Consider the following 23,060-nt stretch of genomic DNA (forward strand, 5'->3'; position numbering starts at 1 on the left):
AAAAAGAAGGCTAGAGCATATCATCTCAGGTTTCGGTTTAGAGCTTTAATTTAGCTGTAACGATTGGAAAAGTTTCGAAAAGAAATCATCCGTCTCGATAGTCGAAAGCAAACTTGACATTTCTACATATGTACCATGTACTATGTAGGCAGATCGTGCCACATTTTGAAATGATCGTGACCACATGCGCAATCAATTTCTTTTTATTGCAATGTTGCTCTGCTACGTCGTTTCGGCTCGGCTTGCGTTGATACGTCAGTTCAGAAGCTGCAATCCCTAACAAGTCCCCAAAACCTTCTAATCCATGGCATTGACATCCTCGCTTCATCTAAGTGGGCCTACCCGTTACCTTGGTGAAAGTCAATCGTCAATTCTAGGTCTTTATTAACCCGGCCGAGTCTTTGATTGGGAATTCTATGACAAATGAAGAGGAAAAGAGAGGACCGGGACCAGGGACCAGTTTACTTATCACGATCTCGCAGTTTTGGTCGACAGGAATAGCGAATGAGAGATCCTACCATGACGAAACTGTACGTAAATATCTCCAACATGAGCGCGTCTAGAGCCATTTAAACCGCGGGGATAAGGTCGGAACCGGGGTGGAATTGACCAACTGCTGTACAAAATTGGCGACCCAGCATCATGCACACTGCAGGTAATATATAGTTGAGATGTGCTGGCATCTCATCTGCAAATCAAGACCTCCTAGCTTTCTAATAGGTAGATAGGCAGGTGGTAGCTTAGCTACCCCGGAAAATACGGGAGTCGATCATATAATTCAAGCATGGAATTTGAATAGCTCAGAATAGCTATAGCATGTAAATATCGCACCTGGGTATCATGATGTCTCATTCAGCAATGTAGTTCATTTCTCGTGGCCCCAAGTACGTCTGTAAGCCTGCATAACCTCATGGATATGTGCATCTCTGTCTGCCTTCGCTTGTTCTGGATGTACAGCTTCCAACATCAACCCCAAAATCTCTTCTGCCATAACCTCTGTCTCCTCAAGGGTCCTGTTGAGATCCCATCGGATATCATCTAGGTCTACTAGGTCAGGATATGATTCTTGTATTTTCTTGAAGAGGTACGTTCTCTCCTCAAGAGACCAACCACTACGATGCGGGCGAGATTGTTGTACCTGAGCTGGTCGTACTCGAGCCGGTTCTCGTGAGGGTGCTTCACAAGCCGACGACATTTGCCTAGAAGACGGTCTCGACGATTCTGATAGCGGCGTGTGGGTGCTCCGAATGGACATTAGTGACCTCCGTTGACGTTCTCTGATGGACATCATCAGCGCTTCTTCTTCTTGCTTCCGCTGGGCTGCAAGCTCTTCCTGCCGTATCAAGTTCTGTTGTAAAATCTGATGCTCCCGTTTTCGTCGGCGTTCTTCTCGTTCGAGTGCATCTATACTATCTCCTATGATCCGAACCAGGTCCTTGCGATATTTCTCGAGTTCTTCCCGTTTCTCCCTTTGGAACTGCTGTGTTTTTGATTCCTTTCTTGATGAATCAAGTGGCTGTTGTGTGAGCTTTCTAAGCAACGGACGATACAGCAGTCCGATCCAACTAACCGTCTTCCCAAGTAGCTCAATAGTGGAGATCGTAAACGTTGTACGCTTCCAATCATGGCCACCTAATTCCCACGCGGATACTAGAACGTGGAACAACATAGGGACGGCGCATGAAGTGATATCGCTATGTAGTTTTGTGTTGGTCGATCCTTGCTTGTATTTCTCTCGAATACACTCAAGAGCAGATTTGATCTCTGAAAAATAGTGGCCCACGAGATCACTATAATCGTTCAGAAATTTGTTTTGCTCCATGAGCTGAGGTGCCTTTGGAGCTGCTATAAGTAGTCTCTCGAGTTTTGCTAGCAACTTAAGAAGAAATCGAACAGATCTAGTCTCTGAAGAGTTAATATCAAAAGACTTTCGATGCCATCCCGTTCTTAATCCACCCCAAGCATTATGGCGCATAAGTTGAAGAGCCGACTTGAGACTATATGAGTCAATGTGCGTAGCAATGTCGTCATCTTCAGCAGGGCCTTGGTAAGTTTCATCGCCTTTAAACCCTTCAGGATACTGGGTTTCAAAATCTGCCACGTCCTGGCCAAAGCTTCCCTCGATAGGTGGTTCGGTATCTGGCAAATTCTCTTCGCTTTGAGAGGATCTATCAACGTGTCCGAAGTCCTCGTCACCTTCGGCATCTTCATCTATCTCTACCTGTGGCTCAACTTCGACCTCTGACTGTATCGGCGCTAATGAAGGGACGCGGTCACCTTGAGACGAAGATCGCGGATTCTCGGCGGCCTTAGACCCATTTGATTGAGAAGATCGCGTCGGCTCAGAACGACGCCGCGGTACAACCCTCTTAGCACGCCCACCTTGTCGAGACGATCTTCTTGAAGAAGTAACTGGACCGGGTTGCTTGAGAATTCGTGACTTTTCCGGTGATACAGGTACATCCCATATATCCGTTTGAACCTGATCCTCTACTGGGCCATCTTGGACGATATGATCATGCTCTAAGACGGTGGCTGGTAGGTAAGCCGCTTCATGCTCGCTAATGCTCTCGTCACCTCTAGACGTATCCGCAACGACATGTTCTTGTTGTTGTTCTTGTTGTTCCTGTCTGCCATCATCTTCGTGGGTGTATTTGGCATAGCCATTTCCATTGTTTGGAGCGGTAATCCTACCATTTATCTGGCTCGTCCCATGTTGCGATCCGCTAGGTTCCCTTCTCAGTACGGCATTAAGGCTATTCACAAGCCCTGTACGCACATAGCTATCCTCGGGGCTTGAACTGCTACTTTCTTTTCGAGAAGTCGTTGCTCTTGCTATGTGTACAGCAGAGCTTGAGACGTTTCTGGGATTGGTTGCAGGTTCAATTCTTCGTCTTTTAAACTGTCCAATCTGTAGCAGTTGGTCGTCAAGCTGTTGGCTTCGAGTTCGACGGTGGTCTAACGATCGTATGCCTGGGTTGATCTTGGATTTGGGTGGTGAGGTATGAGGAATTTCTTCTTCGCTATCGTCATCGGAACTTTCGGGATTAAGTTCATGCTCTTCAACCAGCTCCCCGCCTTGGGTGTGAGGTTGAGCTCTAGGTCTAGCTCCACTGCGAATCCCCACCATCGTTTTCGTCAATAGATGGGATGAAAGTTAGAATAGAGACGTAATTGACGATTTGGTATCTTGAGACAGATTGAAACTGAAAGACGAAAGGAACCGCAATTGAAACCATAGTGAAGAATTAAAGGTAGCCATTGGGTTGGTTGTGAAATTTGAGGCTGTCGCGAAGAAATCCCAGTCTCAATAAACAGCGAAGGAGGGACCCCTAACGCCCTAATTAAAAGTGGACCATATGGCCTGTAGCTTCCAAGTCCCGGGATAGTTAGGTACGTACTTAGGTCATGCGGTCCGTGCTGAAGCTCTAAGTTGGATAAAAGGTCTTGGATGTGGGGGCGGGGCATATAGATGTCGCAGCTACCTCATACCTACAGTAACTAAAAACTACCAGCGCTAGTTGAACCCTTACCAACAGAAGAGACATTCTATTATATTTCATTTTGTCTGCACGCCTCTCCGCCTTATTGGCCTTTTTATCGTCTATAGCTACGAGATTCGAGTAAAATCGATGACATGGAGGCCCTCCCGCCTCCACAACCGCCTCAATCAGGCGCCGGCAGCTTCCCTGTCCTAGAAACGTTGGATCCTTCAGTCCAGCACGTCTTCATCAAACCTGTAAAACAGATTAACGATGGGCCCGACGTCCCCAAGTTTCTGAAGTCAAAGGCTTACCGGGACATCGGCACATTTGTCATGCAGTTGAACCGTGCCATGTGCCCGCGAAAGTCCGTAGGCGATGACGGCAAAGACAAGATTCGCACTTTCCAAATCGGCTCGGAATACGAGACTCAACCGGTCGAGTCTATAAGGAAGCTCCAGAATATGCTGGCTAAGATAGAGTCTTATATCGACGAGGCTCCGCCCGACCAAGGACCAAGACGGTTTGGGAATATCAGTTTTCGGAAATGGTACCAACTTCTAGAAGAAAGAGTCGCAGACCTTCTCAAAGAGTTCGTGCCTGACAATGTGTTAAGCTTTGGCCTTGGAGGAGAGCGCAATAAAGTCCGTGCCACAGCTGTAGACGAACTTACGGCGTATCTACTTGGAGGATTTGGGAGCGCCCAGAGACTCGATTATGGAACTGGCCACGAGTTAAGCTTTCTTGCTTTTCTTGGATGCCTCTGGAAGCTTGGCGCATTTCAGGATGGAAAGCCTGGGGGTGAGATAGAGCGTAGCATCGTTCTTGGAGTTTTCGAGCCCTACCTTCGAGTAGTAAGGCGCCTGATCTTGACATACACGCTGGAACCTGCTGGGTCTCATGGTGTCTGGGGTCTAGATGATCACTCGTTTCAACCGTACATCTATGGATCAGCGCAACTCAGTCGCGCTATCACAGACTCGGAACCTATGCCGATTGAAGGATCACTATTTCGAGCGCCCAAACCCGCACAAGTAGTAAAGGCTGAATATGTCGAACAAGAGAGGAAGAGGAACTTGTATTTCTCGGCGATTGGGTTTATTAACGATGTCAAGAAAGGACCATTCTGGGAGCACAGCCCTATTTTATTTGACATATCCGGCATCAAGGACGGATGGGGTAAAATCAACAAGGTACGGGATATCTCGGTGATATAGTTTTCACTTTCCGCTAATTAGATGATAGGGCATGATCAAGATGTTTAACGCCGAGGTCCTTTCCAAGTTTCCTGTTGTGCAGCATTTCCCTTTCGGCTCGTTATTCTCCTGGAAGCAAGATCCCGATGCGACGACTCCTCAAAACACGGTTCACATGACCAACCAACCCACTTCTACTACGTCAATGCCGCCGCCGTCGTCTGCTTCCGCCGGAACAGCAGCGCCATGGGCTCAACCTCCCGGAATTCCATATTCCCGAGCACAGTGGGGTCCAGCACATCCTCTACCTAGACCATCCCAACCTCGATCAAGCGTACCAGGTAGAGAACCGGCAGTCACCCAAGCCCCTTGGGCAAGATCCAGCGATAGGCCAAGTGGATAAATCAACCACTCACTATCTTCCAAGAAGAAAGTTGGTCATGCTGTCAGACAAGGTTTGCCTACGCGAACAGAGTGAGAGGAATAGGTTCCAAGCACTTCGCTGCCGAGCTTAGAAAATTCACGCGGCAGCAGTTTACTACGACCCTACTCAGGTTCTCAGGTGACGACAACAACCCGAGCAAGGATGCAGCAAGCGTTCGTGTCTGCCCAACAATCTTACATCTGGGAGACATGTTGCTCTAGCACTGACCGAGGGATGAAAAGTGTTTGTCACCTCTGGATATACCATCGTGGGAGGGTTTATCACAGGTAGAATTGTGGTTACCATGAGTAACGTAGATGTATATCTAACTACATACCTAGACGGTTACAATGAAACCTCAACCGTGCTACTACTCGCTCATTTGAATATGGAGTCGTTTCAAGTCAGAAGCCTCTTGATAATCTGTCTCCTTGGCTTTTGAACTAGAATATAGGACTCTAGGGTCTAAAGCCTTGTTGAAAATTGATATCCCATATGTTGGAATGCTTTAACTAATACGAAGCTTTATCATATTTTCAAAGACCATGAACTATATAAGCTAAGTCAACCAAGGCCTTAAATATCCCAGGCTGTTTCCTTCTCCTTACTGACCTGCTACGCTCACTGAGCTGGACGCTAAATCACGTGGGTATGACTTTTCTCAGCGCTAGCAAAAAGGGATATTCTACTTGGCCCAAGCGCCAATGGTATCACGTGTAGATAAAATCGCAATCGCGATAAAGACCATAGTCGGCAATCCGTAGGTACAGTCTAGATCGAGAATAAAGTCCATTGTTTCTCGAAGCTACTAGGTACTTTGGGTATCTCTCAAACCGAAAACTCTCTCTGGGAATATCCTCCGCACTTCAACCAATCCGGCACAAAAAAGAAAAGCACAAATATTATTAGTTCAATGCCATTGAGGCAATCCTGACCACCTGTCCAACTAAGCTACTGTAATTTATCTAGGACTCGTCATACGAGCGGATGTTACCGTAAGCCGACGCGTATTGCGGGCGATGTGGGCTTAGGCGGTCGCGGCGGGCTTGGCCTCCTCAGCGGGCTTAGCTTCGGCGGCTGGGGCCTCGGCTGGGGCAGCAGCAGGGGCAGCGGCCTCAGTGGCAGCGGGCGCTTCGGTCTTTGGGGCCTCCTCAGCCTTAGCAGGCGCGGCGGGGGCAGGGGCAGCAGCCTCTGTTTCGGGGAAATTGTTAGCGATGCTACACGTTGCGATACCCATCTCAAGCCAACGGACACGCAAGCGAAACTGTTCGTGTGGAACACGGCAGAAGCGCCCCCCGCGGGGAACCTCATTTGTGCACCTTGAGCATGAAACGAGGGGTTCGGGTTGGACTTACCGGCAGCTGGAGCGTCAGCCTTAGGAGCTTCGGCGGCGGCGGCGGGAGCTGCTATTTCAACGGTTAGCATGAGCTCGATCGTCCATACCTTTGGTATGCGACTACAAGGGATTCGACGGAAGATGGGATCGAGAACTTACCGGCCGGGGCAGCCTCAGTCTTGGAGGCTTCGGCGGCGGCTGGGGCGGCAGCGTCAGCCTTGGGTGCCTCTGCGGGCTTGTCGGCAGGCTTATCGGCAGGTTTATCGGCGGTCTTAGTCTTCTTGGGCTTGCTGAAGACTTTCTTAAGCTTGGCCTTCAAGTTGTCAAGAGCGTCCTTCGCTGCGATGGATTAACCATGTTAGCATGAACCTTCGCAAGTCTACCGAGGTACTGAGGACATCGCGATAAGGAGAACGACAGCCCGCCATATCATCTTCTTGAGCCAAACGCTCGGAACGAAATATTCGTGCATTTCAACGGAGGCGGGATGATTCGTTGTCATCGTGGCCAATGTACGCGTTACACTCTTATACGAATCGAGGAAAGAGTCATAGGGGTTCACTTACGAACACCAGGCATGATTGCGGTATTGGATGGTTACGGATTAGAGAAAGGTATTCGAAGTGTCTCTGTTTGATGACCAGGTTGCTTGACGACAAAGTTAAGACGAGGCGGATGTAGTTTGTCGAAGAGTTACGTGGACTTTTATTGTTGTCGCAAGAAAGGAAGAAAGGTAAGAGGAGCGTTTTGGGGGAAAGTCGAGATTAAAATTGGAGAATCGATAAGGTGGAAAGCAGCAGCGCCAGGGCCAGAGCTGCATCCTTGACAGCGTCCCCCCATGAAACGCATGTTCTGGCATTTTAGCGCCTAATGTTGCCAATCCAATGCAGGACGCACGAGCCCCCCTACATTTAACAGTGATCCAGTCAGCGCCACCGTCAAGCTGCTCATTTAGGGGGCCAGGCCCATAAGGCCGCTGAAATCTCAGGGGTTTTAGTTCTCTTGCAGCTTTTAAGGCCAAGCTAAGCTGCTGCAAGAGGCCAGTTTGGAAATAGTCACATCATAATTTCTACATCACCTGTAGGAGCTCGTACACAGAGAAGGCTAGAAGGGATCCAGGAAGACAGATAGATACCGGTAGGTAATTTTTCCGAGTCCTACCAAGTCCTACCAAGATGACGGGAATTTCGTTATTTTCCTTACATGTACGCCACTACGTTGGGTATTACCTCCGTATCTCATACATGATACATATCACATATTGCACATACGTAGGTACGGAGGCACGTTCCAGCACTGCAGGCGTTCCTACGGTTACCTACCTAAGACGTTCTGATCCTGATCTGGGGTAGATTTGAGATTGACAGACAAGGTGGCTTGCAGGATACCTCGTAACTTTTTTCTCATTAGGGATTTTTACTCCTCCGAAAGCGAACTGCCAAGCTAGCTCTAGGTAGTTTGCCTACTAAGCTAGCACTCATTTAAACCCGACAATAGCGCCGATCTGCCAGGTAATTAGCAAGATAAGCTTGTTGGAAATCTGCGAGGTATCATCGCGGCGTTCAACTTTGTCACCTTGTCGGCGACAACCCCAAATCAGACAAAGAGGATTGAGTCTCGTGAGGGGCAGAAGGCCAGAGGTCAGTGAAATCCTTCAGAAACTGAATAGAGACGATGTATCTCTGTTGATTTAGTGTCATATAAAAGCCTTAATAAATCCAATAATCGTTGTCTATAAAGCTCACTATGTGCACCATTGAAACCTCATCGTTGAGTTGCCGATCTTCGGGTTCCTACAACTTCCAGTGACTCCTAAGAATTCAAGACGTCCTTTATCGGATACATCGTGCTCTGTAGCTTAGGCGAACTGGTCTAAGACTACAGAAGATTCAACCCAATCAGAGTTTCCACAACGCCTCGTGGCTCAGCGTAATCGGGTCGCAAACAGTCATCGGTGGTCCAAATAAGCTCTGAGCCAAGCGGTATGCATCTAAGGAACAGGCACTTTGACAAATAGATAGTTCAAACACTAATGGAACGAAAATAGATATATACCTCTCAACATCAGTCCTTTTCTCCTCGCCAAGTTGTCATCAAGGTTCTCTAGTACATTACTCAACCCCTTCGCAGCAATGGCACCAATCATCCATCTCGTCCGACACGCTCAGGGTTTTCACAATCTCAGCGTGGAAAACCAGCAACTATCGGATCCAGACTTGACTCCTCTGGGTATCACTCAGTGCGAGGAGCTTTGCAAGAAGTTTGATGCTCACGATAAAATAACCCACCTCGTCGCTTCCCCTATTCGGCGGACGCTGTGGACTTGCCTGCGCTCTTTCGACCCGGTAGTAAAGTCCGGTAAGAAGGTGATCGCTCTGCCAGATGCTCAAGAAATCTCAACCTTGCCCTGCGATGTTGGCTCGGAGCCCGAGAAACTTCAGGGGGAGTTTGGCGATCTGGTAGACTTGCATCTGGTCCAGAAAGGTTGGAACGACAAGTCGAGCGGAAGCAAATACTATCCCACTCCAGCCAACCTCGAGGCGAGGTCGCGGGAGGCTAGGTTATGGCTCCGAGACTTGGCGAACAAGGCCGGAGAAGATGCGCAGATTGTTCTCGTCACTCACGGTGGTATTCTTCATTTCTTGACGCGGGATTGGGATGGCGTTAAGCTGGAGAAAGGTATGCGACTTGTTCATCCCTCTTTGTCAGATATTGTATCGAGATCAGCTACTAACGACAGGCAGGTACCGGCTGGGAGAACACCGAACTTCGTTCATATGAGTTCGAGGATCCAACCGGCCAAGACCCTGAGGCGTCCCTGAAGGAGACCCAACCAAGCTGGCGCCGCCGGCGGGGAAGCGCAATCCCTCTCACCGCGACAGAGCAGGTTCAGATACGACAAGCTTTCCAGGCTCTTGTTGACGAGTTGACCCAAGATGAAGATAATAAGGCAACCAAATCCGAGGAAGCTGTGAGCGACTAAGAGATTGGGATAAGAGATGAAAAGCCTTACCTCATAGGGATTGTTCACTGCTTAACAGAGTAGAGGATGGAAATATTGGCCTATTAAAACTTTGCCAATCATAGGTAGAGTTATGTACCTACCTGTTCAGCACCCAAGTCTTTTTAATTCTGTATTACATACCTACATAGGTACCTAGGTAGCTTACCCCTATTCAATACCTATACTCTGGAATTGCTCCAAGCTCTTTCTAGTAACAACAACTATGCAGCGTAAATGATAGCATCGGATATAAGTTAAAGGGATAATCGAATGTCGCAAATTGGATTCTCGCGAATACGCAGGCCATTGACCCTGGGGAAGTTAAATATCACCCCTCCCTTTTAACTGGAAGGTGTTTATTGTGATAACATTGAAGGTACGTATCTATTGAACATCAATCGATTGAATCGATTATCGACCATCTGTCAGTCGCGATCTATTAGCGCTCCTGAATAACTCCCTTGCCAACTCAAATGTGAGCATAGTTTCCACATGATCCCCTCGCAGTTGCTGTTAATGATCTCGTCCCTACCTAAATTTAATGATTCTTCAACTCATTACATGCCTACTAGGTAAGTAGCTGCCCTTTTACAAGCGGGTGTAGTTTCCAATACCGGATTGTATCGGATCAAATATCCATCATACCGTAGCAATACATCTCTAGCTCCTACTTACACTCGACTAACGTTGGCTACGAGGCAACTACCTCAGTAATTGGTTCGACTTAAGTTGAAATCTGTTCTGTATTGAGAAGGCGAAGTTACCATATGAAGAAGTGGCAAGTAAGAGAAGCTCAAAGTGCGTAACCTAATTACTTAATGAATTCAAGTTCTCGCAGGTTGATAACAGCCAACCCTCTGCTCAGAGTTTGTTTCATATACGTACAGAGTCTTCATAGGAGGCACGGAAGGAGCCGACCATCAATATTAAGATCCAAGTCACTAGCCCGAGAATCTCTGTTCTCGATCTTCACACCTACAACAATTTGAACTTCATCAAACAGAAACACAGCAAATGACTTGAGGATATCTGCCATTTTCTGCTGAGGCCTCTCACTTTTGATCGTCTTTCACTCCATTAAAACACATTCCTTTCTTTCGCTCGCTACTACGCCTTGATATTTTGGCAAGCAACACGGCAATCATGAGATCGACATCATATTTGGGATGCTTTGCCTCCTTGGCTGCTACCGTCGTCTCTACATGGAATGATTTCGACCTGCACCCAGTTCTAGCTCCCAGCTATGACAAGACAGAGCTTGCTAACATTGTACCATCTACCAACGTCAGCCTTGACTATGGCATAGACGGCTTGGACGTCCCTATGGACCCCCTCAGCAGCGTCACCGTTAACCTACAAGCCAACCAACCTACAGTACTTCTTGAGGCGATCGGTGCGGTGTCCAGTGTTTTCTGTACTCGCAACATGGTGACGGTCACATTCCATACTACAGACGCATTTGAGCATGCCACCTCGGCATGGCCAAGCGACGGCAAGTTTTATCTCATCACGAACCACTTGGGTAATTGCGATGCTTGGAGCGAGAGGGGAATCTACCAGGTCACCGGTCTTAGCTGGGACAACGACTCCATGACTGTAAAGGCTCAGGCACAGAAGACAACCTTGGCTAGCATAGCAAGTAAGTTTCATATGACACGAGAGGTTAACATTGTTGTTTGTACTAATACCGGCTCAAAGTGTTAATAGGGGTCGATTTCGCCCATTTAGAGGAATCGATGGTGGATAATGATGGAAACATCACGTTTGACGAACCTGGGCTCAACATTGCTTCCAACTTCTCAATTCCTTCTGGGACGGTAATATTCGCAGAGGAGCCGAACTTCTCTACTGTGGCCAATGGTGGTTATCTGAGCGACGCCGCTGTAATTCGTGGCCATTTCGATTTCAATGTTCCCACTCAACAACTTCAGAGTCTCTATTTTAACATAGATGCAGCTTTCTTCGGAAACTTGGCTATGACTTTCAACCTCACAGGGCCTGTAGACAACAGCAATTTTGCCTTCACTCCTGGGACATTCCTGCCGAGCGCGATCAATATTCCCGGTATTTTCAGTCTCATGCCAGCACTTCATTGGGTTATTGGCGCCGATGTTGGTTCTACCGGTCCTGTGGTACACAGTAGCAATATTACAGTGTCAATACCAGATGGCCATGTGCATGTGGACTTCCTGAACAATGCCAATTCGCGAGCCGTCGGTTGGGGACCACGTCTCACGTCGTCCGTGAGCACCCAGAAGGCTGCTTCGGGTCATGTATCTCCATATGTCGATTTCTCCGTCGAGCTGTCCCTTGATATATTGAATGGCCTCTTCAACGTCACGGGCGGGGTCGCAGCGAAACCACAGTTCATAAACGAGATCAACGTTGCGAAAAGCCAGTCGCATGTCAGGAAGGCTGATCATATGCTTTCGCTGAGGAATGTCACATGCAACAGCGGATTCGAGCTTCGCTCAGATTTCAACTTCAGCGTAACGGCATATGTTGTAGACAAATGGGACGTGTCGCTCTACAACACATTGATTCCCGTTGCGGATGAGTGTTACCACTTTTAATGCCTCATTCGACTAGGAGTCAATAATTCATGGCAATCTTCATAGCATATGAGCCTCAGTGCCATGATGCAGATTTGTAGCTTTACGGAGTTATATGGCTTTAAGATGGGCCGGAGGAGTAGAAGAGTATTCGCAGACGAAGGGCTGACCTAATGTGAAAGCCGGTACGTTGGAATCTATTTCAGTTATTCCCTAAGAAGACGATTATGTAACTGTTAGCATTCTGGTGCACGGACCAGGGATGGAACCGGACTGGAGAACGAGAGTGGCGACGAATCACAGAAAGTCTTCGTATTTGTACTCTACACCTTTCTCCGAAGCTACAATGAAGCCGTCAATTTTGGGTTGGGTCATCGGCCTCAAGTAGCTAGATACATAAACAAATATACAGATGCCTCACATATCCCTTCCGATTTAAATGTATGAATATCTTTCTCTCTTTCACATTACTTCTTCAGACTTGGTGAGCTGCTTGCTGAGGCTCATTCTGCTAGTTGAAGATTGTTCCCCTTGACAAACCTCCCTTTTTTCTTACGTGATAAAACTCCTTTTATCATGATTTCAACGAAAGATATCCCTGAAGGGACCATTGATGGTCGCCAGGCTGTAGCCAGCCCCCCTACTGGTAATGTTGTATCAAGACCAACTCCAGAATCTCAAACCCAAGACCCGCGAAGGTATCAACTGGATCAAATGAAGAAGCGTTACTCTCCTACCCAAAATACGCTACAAGACGGCACAACAAATCTCTTCTTTAAACTCAAACCATCAGATCCGGATTTTCCTTTTGAGTTGAATCATCTAGCATGCGAACTCCGGGTTCCAGCATCTTATCCAGAGAAACTTCCTGTCCTGCAAGTCAAGAACAAGGATATCCCTCGCGGATTCGCCGTCAACATCGAGAAGGGATGGGATGGGCTCGTTAGAGATAATCAAGGCTTTACTCTTCTAGCCTTGACTAATGCTTTGGACAAAAACCTCGAAGCATTCCTTTCCGAGCGAAAGGCTGAGACTTTAACCATGGTATCCTTCAAAGACACGCGGCATCTTGATAATTTAGCAACCAAGTTAGGCGAGACTTCTGTTTCAGCAATTAAGACGTTGCCAAAACCAGCACCGGCGCCTCGTAAGCCCTATGTGCCAGAGGAACGTTTTACAGAGGAACAGATTGCGGAGGCAAGGGCAAGACGCGCCGAAGACACCAGACGACTTGAGGCACGAATGCGCCAAGTGCCTTTCTACAAGAAGTCTGCAGATGGTGTGGTTTATACGTTACGTCTACGACCAAGTCAACCGGAAGAGATGCCCCATCGATTAAGACATATACAAACAGTCCAGTTAATCGTTCCCTTACTCTATCCCTTACAACCACCTAAGATACTCATCAACAATATCAGCTCGGAAGACGCAGAGCCCCTGGAGGAAGAGTTCACGAAGAGGGCCGCTCAACAGAAGCATTTTGCTTTGACGACGCATTTAAATCACTTCGCGTGTTCTATGCACTTGATTGCTAAGGAATGCGGCGTCGGATTTACACCCAACTTTGCTCGTCTCTATGAGAACCAGTCGGTTAATGGTGCAGCTAAGGGTACGGGCCAAAAGGAGGCAGTTCCGCCAACCATCGATGATGAGAAAAGCCACATCCGCGTCATCCCCCGCCCTCCCGAATGGGACGTCGGAAACACTGCTGAGGAGTCAGAGGACTCCGACAGCGATTACTGGGACTCGGGGGACGAGTCCGACGGCGGCGCGGCCGTCGACACGGGAGACCAGACCCAAAGCAACGACCTGGTCTTCCCGCCCGGCGAAGAGCACGTCGAGAAGGGCACCGCGATATCGTTCCCCAACGTCGAATTGTCCCGCGTCGACTTCCTCGAGATAGCGGAGCTGGGCCTCCACGTCAAGTGTCTGCGATGCAAGACGCTGAACGTGGCGGCTCACCTGAAGCCGAACGTAGAACAGAGAGGCAGCTGTACGAAATGCAGGGCGCCGTTGGCGTACAGATTCCGCCCGGAGCTGGTGCATCAGAACTCTGCTAGAGCCGGGTTCATCGACGTGGCAGGCTGCACTGTTAATGATATGTTGCCTAGGTGTGTTCCCCTCTTCCCCTTTTCCTCACCTTTCCTTTCGCCGTTTACCCACTTCTTGCCGCGGACATTACGTAAGAAGATAGGGGGTAGGGGCTTACTTACAGAATCTATATTCTAACACGCGCGTAACCAGTACCTTCATCCCCACCTGCGGCCACTGCTCGCAGCCCAGCCACCAGCTCCTCGCCATCCACCGCGAGGACATCACCAACATATGCCGTCACTGCCACGCGCGCTTCACCTTCTCGATCCCGACCGTCAAATTCCTCGCCATCACTCCCGGGGCCGCGCCACCGCCACCTACATCAGCACACAGACACCGCGCAGAGGAAGGGGGGGAGCGTCTGGGCCTGCGCCCCGGCGAACCGCTGCCGGGGCGCGGCACGTGCGCGCATTACAGGCGCTCGTACCGCTGGTTCCGCTTCTCGTGCTGCGGGAAGACGTACGCGTGCGACCGGTGCCACGACGCGGCGGAGGCGGCGGACCACGCGCAGGAAAGGGCCGAGAGGATGGTTTGCGGCTGGTGTAGCAGGGAGCAGCGGTACGCGGTCGATACGTGCGGGTTTTGTGGGAGGGGCGTGGTGGGTAAGAGGGGCAGGGGGTTCTGGGAGGGCGGGAAGGGGACGAGGGATAAGGGGGTGATGAGTCGGAAGGATAAGAGGAAGTTTAGGCGTGTTGGGGGGAGTGAGGGGGCTAAGGGGCGGTGGGTGTAGGGGATGGCTGTGTGAGTTTGGCGGAGATTGTATCTGTGTCTGTGTTTGTACTGATGATTTGAAGGTGATGATGAGGTCTGTTCTATGTGCTGCGGAATAAGGCCTAGAGCTGTTGAGCTAGTCTCGGGTCAAACTCTGTCAGCAGCTTCCACGATTAATATTGTCTCTGGCTATTCACACAGACGCCCGTATATACGACTGCTAATGATACGTTTTACCCCTAACACCCTTATGGCATTTGATCATGATTCTATCTAGTTGAACTCGTGCCCCTTTTCCTACTTGGGGAGGATTTCAGCTAGTATTTTACCTATGTAAGTTCGAGTTTATCTGCAAATGATTCTAATTGTTTTGATTAAGCGCTATGGAGGTTATATTGTCGTACGCAGGTAATCTTTTAAGTGACCCCTTTCCCCAATGGACCTCCGTATAATAGCAGACTTAGAACTAAGCTAGGTACGTAAATAGGTTGGTTATCGACCCTCGTAGACCTCGTACGTAAGGTCTACCTGGCAGTGTCCATAGGTATCCAATGGTAATAGGTGACTAGAGATACCAGAGACCTCTTTCCTCATGATGGATACTGGATAGCCTCCATTGTCGAGCAAGTAGGTACCCAGTCAACTCCGATATAACATCTAATAAATAGGTAGAATGCTAAGCGCCGAGCAGCCTTAAGCGCTTAACGCAAGTCGGCAGATGCTACGATGGCGCTTAATACGCGATGATCATTAGCACAATATTTATTCAAGCATTTATTCACCACATGGAGCTTCTTCATTTCATTGGAATATATTTTGCTACATCGTCATCATCTGAGCACAATGTTTCATCTCCAGCCTTAAGCAGCATCATATCGCTCACGACTCTTACTGAAGACACATCGCACGGCGGCAACTTGCCGTTATGAGGGTTCGGTTCGGCCACGGTAACGTAGCCTCATATTAGAGAATGATATGCGTTGTTTGCCTCGAAGCGAAGCATCGAAGCCGGCAGGCAAGAGTTTTGGTAATGTGACAACTCGGTGCCACTCGGGATCGCCTTTGCCGCACGGAGGGTATACCAAGGAATGTTATCGCAATATGTTATTTTATTTTATTCTCTCGAACTTGAGAATAAAAGAATAAATATAATAAAATATTAAAAAAAAAAGATTATTTTATTTGATAGTCCCTGTATATCTCGTTCGTCTCCACCTATCCCGGTGCCTCTGCGTCGGTACTTTACATCGTTGAATTGCTGTATTGTGAACCCTTGTATGTACTCTCCAATTATCCCTGAAGCGACAACGACACATCATATTCCAGCGTTCTCCAGAGTCCATGCGAACCTTTGTCCCAAGCCACGGCCTTGGGACCAGCCTCGCCAGCATTCGGGTGCTGTGGACGGGGTCTTTTCCTGATTCTTGATTTCCCAAACGAGCCTGTTTCTCCATTTATCATTTATCAACTACCGTTCCCTGGTTCGAACGGGGAATCACCCATCCCCTGTCCAAAACCTCGCGGATGCATCCTGTTTCCTTCCGCCTGGAACCCAGCGTCGCATTACTGGCGGAGCCGCAAACGGAATTCCCCTGACCCTGCCCCCTTCCCCCAGTCCCCCTGGTTCACGAACAAGAAATAATCACGACATCATTTATGACCGGGAACTTTTTGCCTGCACCGGGTACCATTTTAGGGCAAGAAACAGGGCACTCTCGTTCGCGAGCCTCTTTCCGTTTTTGATCATCGATAGCCGACCAACGCTACAAATTTACGTCTATGCTTCTTCGCCTTTTTCCCATGTTTTACACATCCCAAGTAGAAAGAAGAATCTCCACCGGCGTTACGGGACGGGTGAAGGGAGATTGGCGATAATATAATGCTGATTAACTTCTTACCCACCATATACAGATGTTCGACCATAGAACGGCGTACCTAGGTTAATAGTGTAGTAGGGCATCGCAAGCGAAGCGGCGAAGGAGGCGCGGATACCCAACACCCGTCGTCCTGGCACCGACTTAAGCTCTTAGCGAGCCCGAGGACGTGGCCCTGGCGACTTGTTCCAGCATCTAACGAAATCCATAGCGTATCGGCCCTTCCCCCAGCGCCCATCGAGCCCAACGTCTTGGGTTCGGGTATTGTTAAATTATGGACTCTTATTCACAGGGCCGGGACGACGACTCCATCGCTTACATACACTACATGCGAATTCTATCAGAATTTGCGGGTGCACGACTCCGCTCCCATTTTGGCGATATTCCCAAGCAGGAGGTGCAAGAGAGATAGACGAAATCTAGATATATGCGGATACTGTGTAACTTGTTGGTGGCCTATGAAAAAGAGGAAATTCGATCTTCGATCTGGTGGCGCTGGCCCGAGCCGTCGGCGTTGCCTAGGGCGTGCGGCGTTCGTATGCGAGATCCTTTGCCAACACCGGTGTGTTCGTCGGTCAGCATTGGCTGAGGAATTAGTGTATTGGCGCGCAGTATGTAGGTAAGCAATCCACGCAATCCACGCGGACGGCGGTGGCGTTCGCGATGGAAGATACGCGAGTGGTGAATGTGCGGTAAAGGCGTCAGCCTCCTATGTAATACATATCTACATACATATCCATTTCTCCATCGCAGAAGTAGCTACATCATGCAATAGTACAACCGGCCTGCCCAGTGCATGTATTGATAGGCAGGCTAGGAAGGGCGACCCAATGTCTCAATGTGCCAAACGCGTTTCGCAGAGCTGCAAGGTGTAGCGAATTCAGTCGTCCCCACTGGAACGGCGCAGTCCTTATTGGCCCCCCTTACACGTGTACGTACTACGCAAATGCCGACGCAAATCTGGGGAGGCGGACAGGAACATGCAGCGAAAGCCAATCAGGTGACTGGCAATAGAATAGCGTCCGCCAAATGCAGTATTCCGTGGAGCTAAAAGGCGATAAGAATACTACGGGACCGAGGGAGGAGCATACATGTGTACTCGTTGCGACATACTTACATGTGCGCCGCATGTGCCTCTCGCTAGAGCAACTCAAAGTTAGGTAAGCCTCGGTATGCGTGTCAATTTGGAATGTTTAGGGTGCTGCTTAGGGTGTTAGCGGGATAAATGGTCAGTTGATTTGTTAAGCCGTCGACTTTTCATGCATGGCTGACATTCATGGATGGCTCCTACGGCTCTCTCTCTCTCTTTTACCTTACTAACCAACACACCGACTCTTATCCTTCCATATTATTACAATACAGAATCGAGTTATCGAAATCCTGCGCGGGATGACGAGGTCCCATCTTCCCGCTCGACCCCCATATCCCCCAACCCGTCGTCGCGCCATCACGCTGTGTCACGCAGTGATGGTACGGTAATATCCGTAGGGCGGGACGGGAAGAGGCTGCGATCTCATTGGCTTGGCCCCTACTTAAGCTTCTGACAGTCTGACAGGAACCCCAAAAGCAAAACGTGAACCCTCCAGGATGGCAGTGGATGGGGGGGGTTTCCATTTGGGGGTCACCCATCTTATGGTCAAGGGTTCATGAGGTTACGAATTAGGCAGGGAGAAGCTTATTCACCTTCCCCTTCCGGAAAGAGGTGACTGATTCAAGCCAGTCACGCCTCTCACCGAGCGAGACACGAGTTAGACTCGAACCGGGGGTAAAAAATAATGCAATTCATTGGCCACTTGAGTCCTTAGTTGGAAATCCTTGCACACGATAATGCCACATGGGTTGGTTCCATCGGAGTTACTGTTTTGTTGGTCCCTGCATAATTCATCATGGTGTGTTTCATTCCCTTTTGCTTCTTTCGTTCGTAGAAGGATTCCAGCGAAGGTCTCACATTGCCGTAGTCGATTACTAACTAGGTAGATCCCGCGGGCTCTTATTATGTCTCAATGCAGACACGTTTTGCTGCCATACTACCACACATGTACTATATATATGCATGTTTGTAAATCATTGTCCATTATTGGCCGTGCTAACAGCAATGAAGCGTTAGTTGGCATAAGTCAGTGTTTTATATAGCTACCAAACTGCCGTTGAGGATGACTTTAGTTTGATTTTGCTTCTGTATTACGTAGAAGGATAAATTTGGTATACACAATCCATGCGAGGGCCTAATGTTGGTGTCTTCGCAGGATGATGGCCCTGACAGGGAGATAACGCTTATTTTCACTTTAAATTCGAATGCACAGGGGTGGTTTTTTCACGTTTCAATAATAAAAAACAATTAAATGAATTTATTCGAATTTATCTCGCGGTTATTTTTTCAGTATTCATGTGAAATAACCTCACAGATCGACATGGGGATTCATGTCCACGTGAACGAGCCCAAGGCATGCTATTGAATAGGAGGACCATTTACTCGGTATCACTGTAAGGATTAGAGCCTTAGCGATGGTTACCTTTCGATTGGACTTCAACACTATTATGAAAGGTACTAGGTAAGGGAAGTGGACACTTAATCTTGGCCTCACCCAGCTATGGTTTACATTACAGCTTGTAACTAATATTGACTTGACGATACGCATACCCAACAGAGTGGAATTCGTCATCTACGCCGCACATAGTGTAGTAGGGCTCTTGATTTAACCGAACATGTCGTCTTGTCAAGGGCCCCGAGACTAACATTCTCCATTATTTACACTTCTCTCCAGTAGTGTACGAGCCGGTGCCGCGCGATTGGGATCGCTGAATAGGGCTGGTGATATCCACCAGAGCCCCCTTGGGCATCGACAGGCACAACCAAATCCAAGGCCCTGGGTCGATTGTTCTAATATTTGTCGCTAATTATGACGGAGAGACGAAACACCATGGGAGATTACATAGTGCGGCACTACCGAGCAGTATCGCTGAGTTGCTAGAGTACCGGACTTGCGTCCGGTGTCTTCCCCGTAATTGCAAACCTGGGGAAGGCGCCTGATCGAGCATAGTCCCTTAGTTTGATATGACTTCATGGGCGGCGCGATAAGAATCATGGAGCATAGGGTAGTCGGTGCTCTAGAACACGAAGTCCTCCAAGGCTTCATGCGAGTGAATCTGCTTTCGGCATGGTGTCTACAGAGATAGTGAACAGCTTTAAATGGGAACTCCACATGATCGCTATGACGAGGGTTTCAGGGGCGTGTGGGAGGAGTCGTGGTTGGTGGGATCAAGCACTACTCCGCCTGGCGAAACGAAAGATTTCGGCGAAAATACGTTCCCGTCAAAGTGTCAGAAGCAGCGCCGAACGCTTCGAATTTCCTTCTAGAAGGTATGTTTGCGCGTCAGGCTCGTCGGCTAAGCTAAGCGTCGGTCGCTTCGTCTAGCCTTCTTCTACAAGGAGGATGGCGCAGGTCATGGCCAACGGGTCCAAGGTTCGGATTAGGAAATGTGCGCGGATTAAAGAAATTGGCCGGATTTTGACAAGTTCGACTATCGCGCAAGGCCTTGTCGCCGGAAGCTCACCCGCCTCGCGGGTTCACTAACAGGGACGTCTGAGAGCCCGTTGGTGTCATTTCAATGTCCAGCCCTCGTCCCCCCAGGGCAAAACAGGATACAGCAACCCAGTCGTCCCAAGTACAGAGATATGGGTTAGGAGTGCCCATGAAGAGACCGTGCGTGAGACGGGGGACAGTGGTGTCATCGAATATTCTCGATAGTTTATTTTTTATCGAGAATATTTTATTCTTTTTTATTTCATTTTATTCCTGGCCATCGATGGGTTTATTCTGTACCTTCTTCGGTGGGTACATGGTCCATATTAGCGTGGCTAGGATATCTCACCCCCAGCCCTCCCAGAACCATGACAATGGGATCGCATCCTGATCTCACCGGAGTTCACTCCGTTGGTAACTATTTCGTGGTTGTTTGCTTGTTGTTTAGGATTTGTTTATAGCAAGCTCGTTATTGGCAAAGGAGTGATGAAAATTTTGCTTCATATATAATTGTTAGTTAAGACGATGCAATAAGATACAAAAAGAGACACCGACGTTATGTGATGGAATGTTGGCAAATCCTCTATGCGTGTGTGCCTCGAGAGGTGTGTGATGATTGTGTGATATCTGATCGGGATATCAACCCGTTGATGATCGATGAAGTATACAGAATACGATAGTACATACGGGAGTATTCCCGAGAAAAATAATAAAATAAAATACAATAAAATCAAAACAGGGGGGATAAACGTCTGGACACTAAGGAAATGAACGTACCAGTTGACATCGATCCGTACCAAGGTCCAAGGTAGCCATGTACATGAACTACATCTCCACAATCAAATGACTAATAACCCAAGCTCATGCGAACTACGGTTCAGAGGCTCCCAGAAGTCTTCAATGGTTAAGACCTTGGGAAGATCTGGAGCTCGAAACAGTCACGGGATCGGGTTGCTCAGTTGAGAACCCAACGCGACGGTGATGTCGCAGTTCTTAGTAAGGCCATGAGGTACGGAATAAAAAAAGGATGACAGTAATTAAGATGACGGTCCCGCCCAATTGGTCATTGGCCAAAAAGGTTTGAACCGTTCCAGTATATATGGGGCTATTATTAGTTTCAAAGCAAGTCAAATGATCGATTTAAGTCGTCAATGCGGTGTGTCATTAATCGGGTATAACTTATACTCCGTTTTATGCTGTTTCATGGAGATATGGAGAATTAAATGATTGGCGGGGATTAGTAAGTCCTTCATCTTATGTACATAACATATCATTACATAATGACTATGATTGGGTCATTCCTACGTTACCTAACACAGTAGCGGCGGCAGTTGCAGGTCACAAGTCTGGGGAACTTTGAATCTTTCGTCATATGCTGTTTCTCTAAACCCCTTATTATAGTTGATCTGGTAACAACTGTCTAGCGGCTGACATCATTCTATCATGTGTGTCTATTACTGCGTACTGTATGTGCGTGATGAAGCTCAGATCGATCTTACGAGATGAGTAGAACCAGTTAGCCTCAACTGGTCCAATTGGTCTTCGTATGCCCACCTCAAACTATTTATTCTTTTGAGATAATAAGGTTGCAGACTTGTAACAACCAATGCAGTCATTCGGCGATTACCTAAGAGCAATAGATCGCTGAGTCTTGCAAGTTTTTGTGCAACTAGTGATTCTGCACGACGTCATAGAGCGCCACAACTTTTTTTCTGACCTTCTCGCTATCTCCACATGCAAGACAACGTTCTTCCTCATCGATGGAGCCTCAACCTTATCAAGCCACATCACAATAACTGGAACCCTATTTCCAAAAGAGGAACCTTCCCTAAACAGATGAGGCTGATGCTCCACCCCTTAAAGGCCCCCTATTCACAGTTGTAACTCGACTTCACGACGTGGGACTGCCCAGGTCGACTATGGCGGAAGCCAATGGGCAGCAAGACAAGGGGGACCAGCCGAAGAGGCCGACGACTAAGGAGAAGCTCCTAGAGGAGATCACGACACGCATCGAGGAGTCTAAGAAGCTGCAAGAGGAGTCCGTCCGACTCCACAAGCAAGCCGACGAAGCCGAGGACCCTGCAATCGCCGAGGATCTGAAGTTCCAGGCTCGCAAGATCGACAGGAATGCCGCCAAGCTGCTGAAGACGGCGAAGCGGCTCGAGTCTGGCTGGATGCAAGGAGGTGCTGCCGGCGCCGGTATAGGGGCTGGCATTGCTGGCGGACTCGGCATGACAGTCGGGTCCTTGGTCAGCGGCTTAGTCGCCATCCCCACTACCGGCTTAGGGATCTTGGTCGGCGCAGGCACAGGGTTGGTCCACGGTCCCTGGGTTAAGTTCAGCCAGGCATTTAGCAAGGACGAGGTGGATGAAATTGACAAGGAAGCAGATGAGGAAGCCCAGCGGATTGGCGGTGCTTGAGACGAATTTATGAGAGAAACGATTGGATGAACGTTGTGTATTGATGTGGACATAGCAAGCGTAGGCCAGCGTAGCGGTTGATGGATGTCGGTATATGAGGATATGGTATACATAGGAATTAGTTCTGCGTATAGAAAAGCATTTGCTGAGAAACCAATGTGCTTCTTAGCATTTCACTTATGTGTTAATATCAAGGGTAAGCCTGCTCACTTAATCTATTCGTATTAAACACCTACCTGTTTCAACGTTAGCATGATTCGTGCTCAAATCCGAACAATATTATTTTAGATACAGTCTGTCCTATTTCCTTTTCGATTAATAAAAGCAATAAACTTTGAAGTTATTCTAATGATCCCCATTATCAAAGCTACAAGGAATGTAAGTGTGTTAATAAACCCGCCCGCAGAGATCTAAGTGAAGAGGCACATAGGTAAAGAAGTTCA

The 23,060-nt window shown here is 48.4% G+C and overlaps 7 protein-coding genes across 7 annotated transcripts; 5 read left to right on the plus strand and 2 right to left on the minus strand.

The window, feature by feature from the left end:
* Positions 1–718: 718 nt before the first annotated feature.
* F4807DRAFT_419654 (uncharacterized protein) lies at positions 719–3,303 on the minus strand. Its single transcript, XM_047997431.1, has one exon. It carries the CDS (start codon positions 3,128–3,130, stop codon positions 866–868), a length of 2,265 nt encoding a protein of 754 aa, XP_047855798.1. The 5' UTR covers positions 3,131–3,303; the 3' UTR covers positions 719–865.
* Positions 3,304–3,487: 184 nt separating this feature from the next.
* On the plus strand, positions 3,488–5,155 carry F4807DRAFT_31363 (Phosphotyrosyl phosphatase activator). Its single transcript, XM_047995098.1, has 2 exons — positions 3,488–4,675; positions 4,728–5,155. The coding sequence occupies exons 1-2, from the start codon at positions 3,638–3,640 to the stop codon at positions 5,079–5,081; spliced, it is 1,392 nt and encodes a 463-aa protein (XP_047855799.1). The 5' UTR covers positions 3,488–3,637; the 3' UTR covers positions 5,082–5,155.
* A 974-nt stretch (positions 5,156–6,129) lies between these two features.
* Positions 6,130–7,017, minus strand: F4807DRAFT_458849 (uncharacterized protein; the record flags this gene model as incomplete). The annotated part of the gene is made up of 4 exons (XM_048001273.1): positions 6,130–6,293; positions 6,458–6,508; positions 6,598–6,777; positions 7,005–7,017. 4 exons carry the CDS (start codon positions 7,015–7,017, stop codon positions 6,130–6,132), a joined length of 408 nt encoding a protein of 135 aa, XP_047855800.1.
* Positions 7,018–8,570: 1,553 nt separating this feature from the next.
* F4807DRAFT_458850 (phosphoglycerate mutase-like protein) lies at positions 8,571–9,421 on the plus strand (the record flags this gene model as incomplete). Its single annotated transcript, XM_048001274.1, has 2 exons — positions 8,571–9,117; positions 9,183–9,421. 2 exons carry the CDS (start codon positions 8,571–8,573, stop codon positions 9,419–9,421), a joined length of 786 nt encoding a protein of 261 aa, XP_047855801.1.
* Positions 9,422–10,842: 1,421 nt separating this feature from the next.
* On the plus strand, positions 10,843–12,289 carry F4807DRAFT_419661 (uncharacterized protein). The gene has a single exon (XM_047997432.1). It carries the CDS (start codon positions 11,179–11,181, stop codon positions 12,013–12,015), a length of 837 nt encoding a protein of 278 aa, XP_047855802.1. The 5' UTR covers positions 10,843–11,178; the 3' UTR covers positions 12,016–12,289.
* Positions 12,290–12,293: 4 nt separating this feature from the next.
* On the plus strand, positions 12,294–15,044 carry F4807DRAFT_466588 (uncharacterized protein). The gene is made up of 2 exons (XM_048002407.1): positions 12,294–14,105; positions 14,239–15,044. Exons 1-2 carry the CDS (start codon positions 12,571–12,573, stop codon positions 14,816–14,818), a joined length of 2,115 nt encoding a protein of 704 aa, XP_047855803.1. The 5' UTR covers positions 12,294–12,570; the 3' UTR covers positions 14,819–15,044.
* Positions 15,045–22,116: 7,072 nt separating this feature from the next.
* Positions 22,117–22,617, plus strand: F4807DRAFT_458853 (uncharacterized protein; the record flags this gene model as incomplete). Its single annotated transcript, XM_048001275.1, has 1 exon — positions 22,117–22,617. The coding sequence occupies one exon, from the start codon at positions 22,117–22,119 to the stop codon at positions 22,615–22,617; it is 501 nt and encodes a 166-aa protein (XP_047855804.1).
* Positions 22,618–23,060: the final 443 nt, after the last annotated feature.

Source organism: Annulohypoxylon truncatum, assembly GCF_022578515.1.
Source record: "Annulohypoxylon truncatum strain CBS 140777 unplaced genomic scaffold F4807scaffold_10, whole genome shotgun sequence".
Lineage (NCBI taxonomy): Eukaryota > Fungi > Ascomycota > Sordariomycetes > Xylariales > Hypoxylaceae > Annulohypoxylon > Annulohypoxylon truncatum.

Bases quoted from the DNA above. Each gene is read 5' to 3' on its own strand.
- F4807DRAFT_419654 (XM_047997431.1), bottom strand. From the start codon at position 3,130: ATGGTGGGGATTCGCAGTGGAGCTAGACCTAGAGCTCAACCTCACACC.
- F4807DRAFT_31363 (XM_047995098.1), top strand. From the start codon at position 3,638: ATGGAGGCCCTCCCGCCTCCACAACCGCCTCAATCAGGCGCCGGCAGC. The intron at 4,676-4,727 runs GTACGGGATATC...ATTAGATGATAG, and splicing joins GATGGGGTAAAATCAACAAG to GGCATGATCAAGATGTTTAA.
- F4807DRAFT_419661 (XM_047997432.1), top strand. From the start codon at position 11,179: ATGGTGGATAATGATGGAAACATCACGTTTGACGAACCTGGGCTCAAC.
- F4807DRAFT_466588 (XM_048002407.1), top strand. From the start codon at position 12,571: ATGATTTCAACGAAAGATATCCCTGAAGGGACCATTGATGGTCGCCAG. The intron at 14,106-14,238 runs GTGTGTTCCCCT...GCGCGTAACCAG, and splicing joins GTTAATGATATGTTGCCTAG to TACCTTCATCCCCACCTGCG.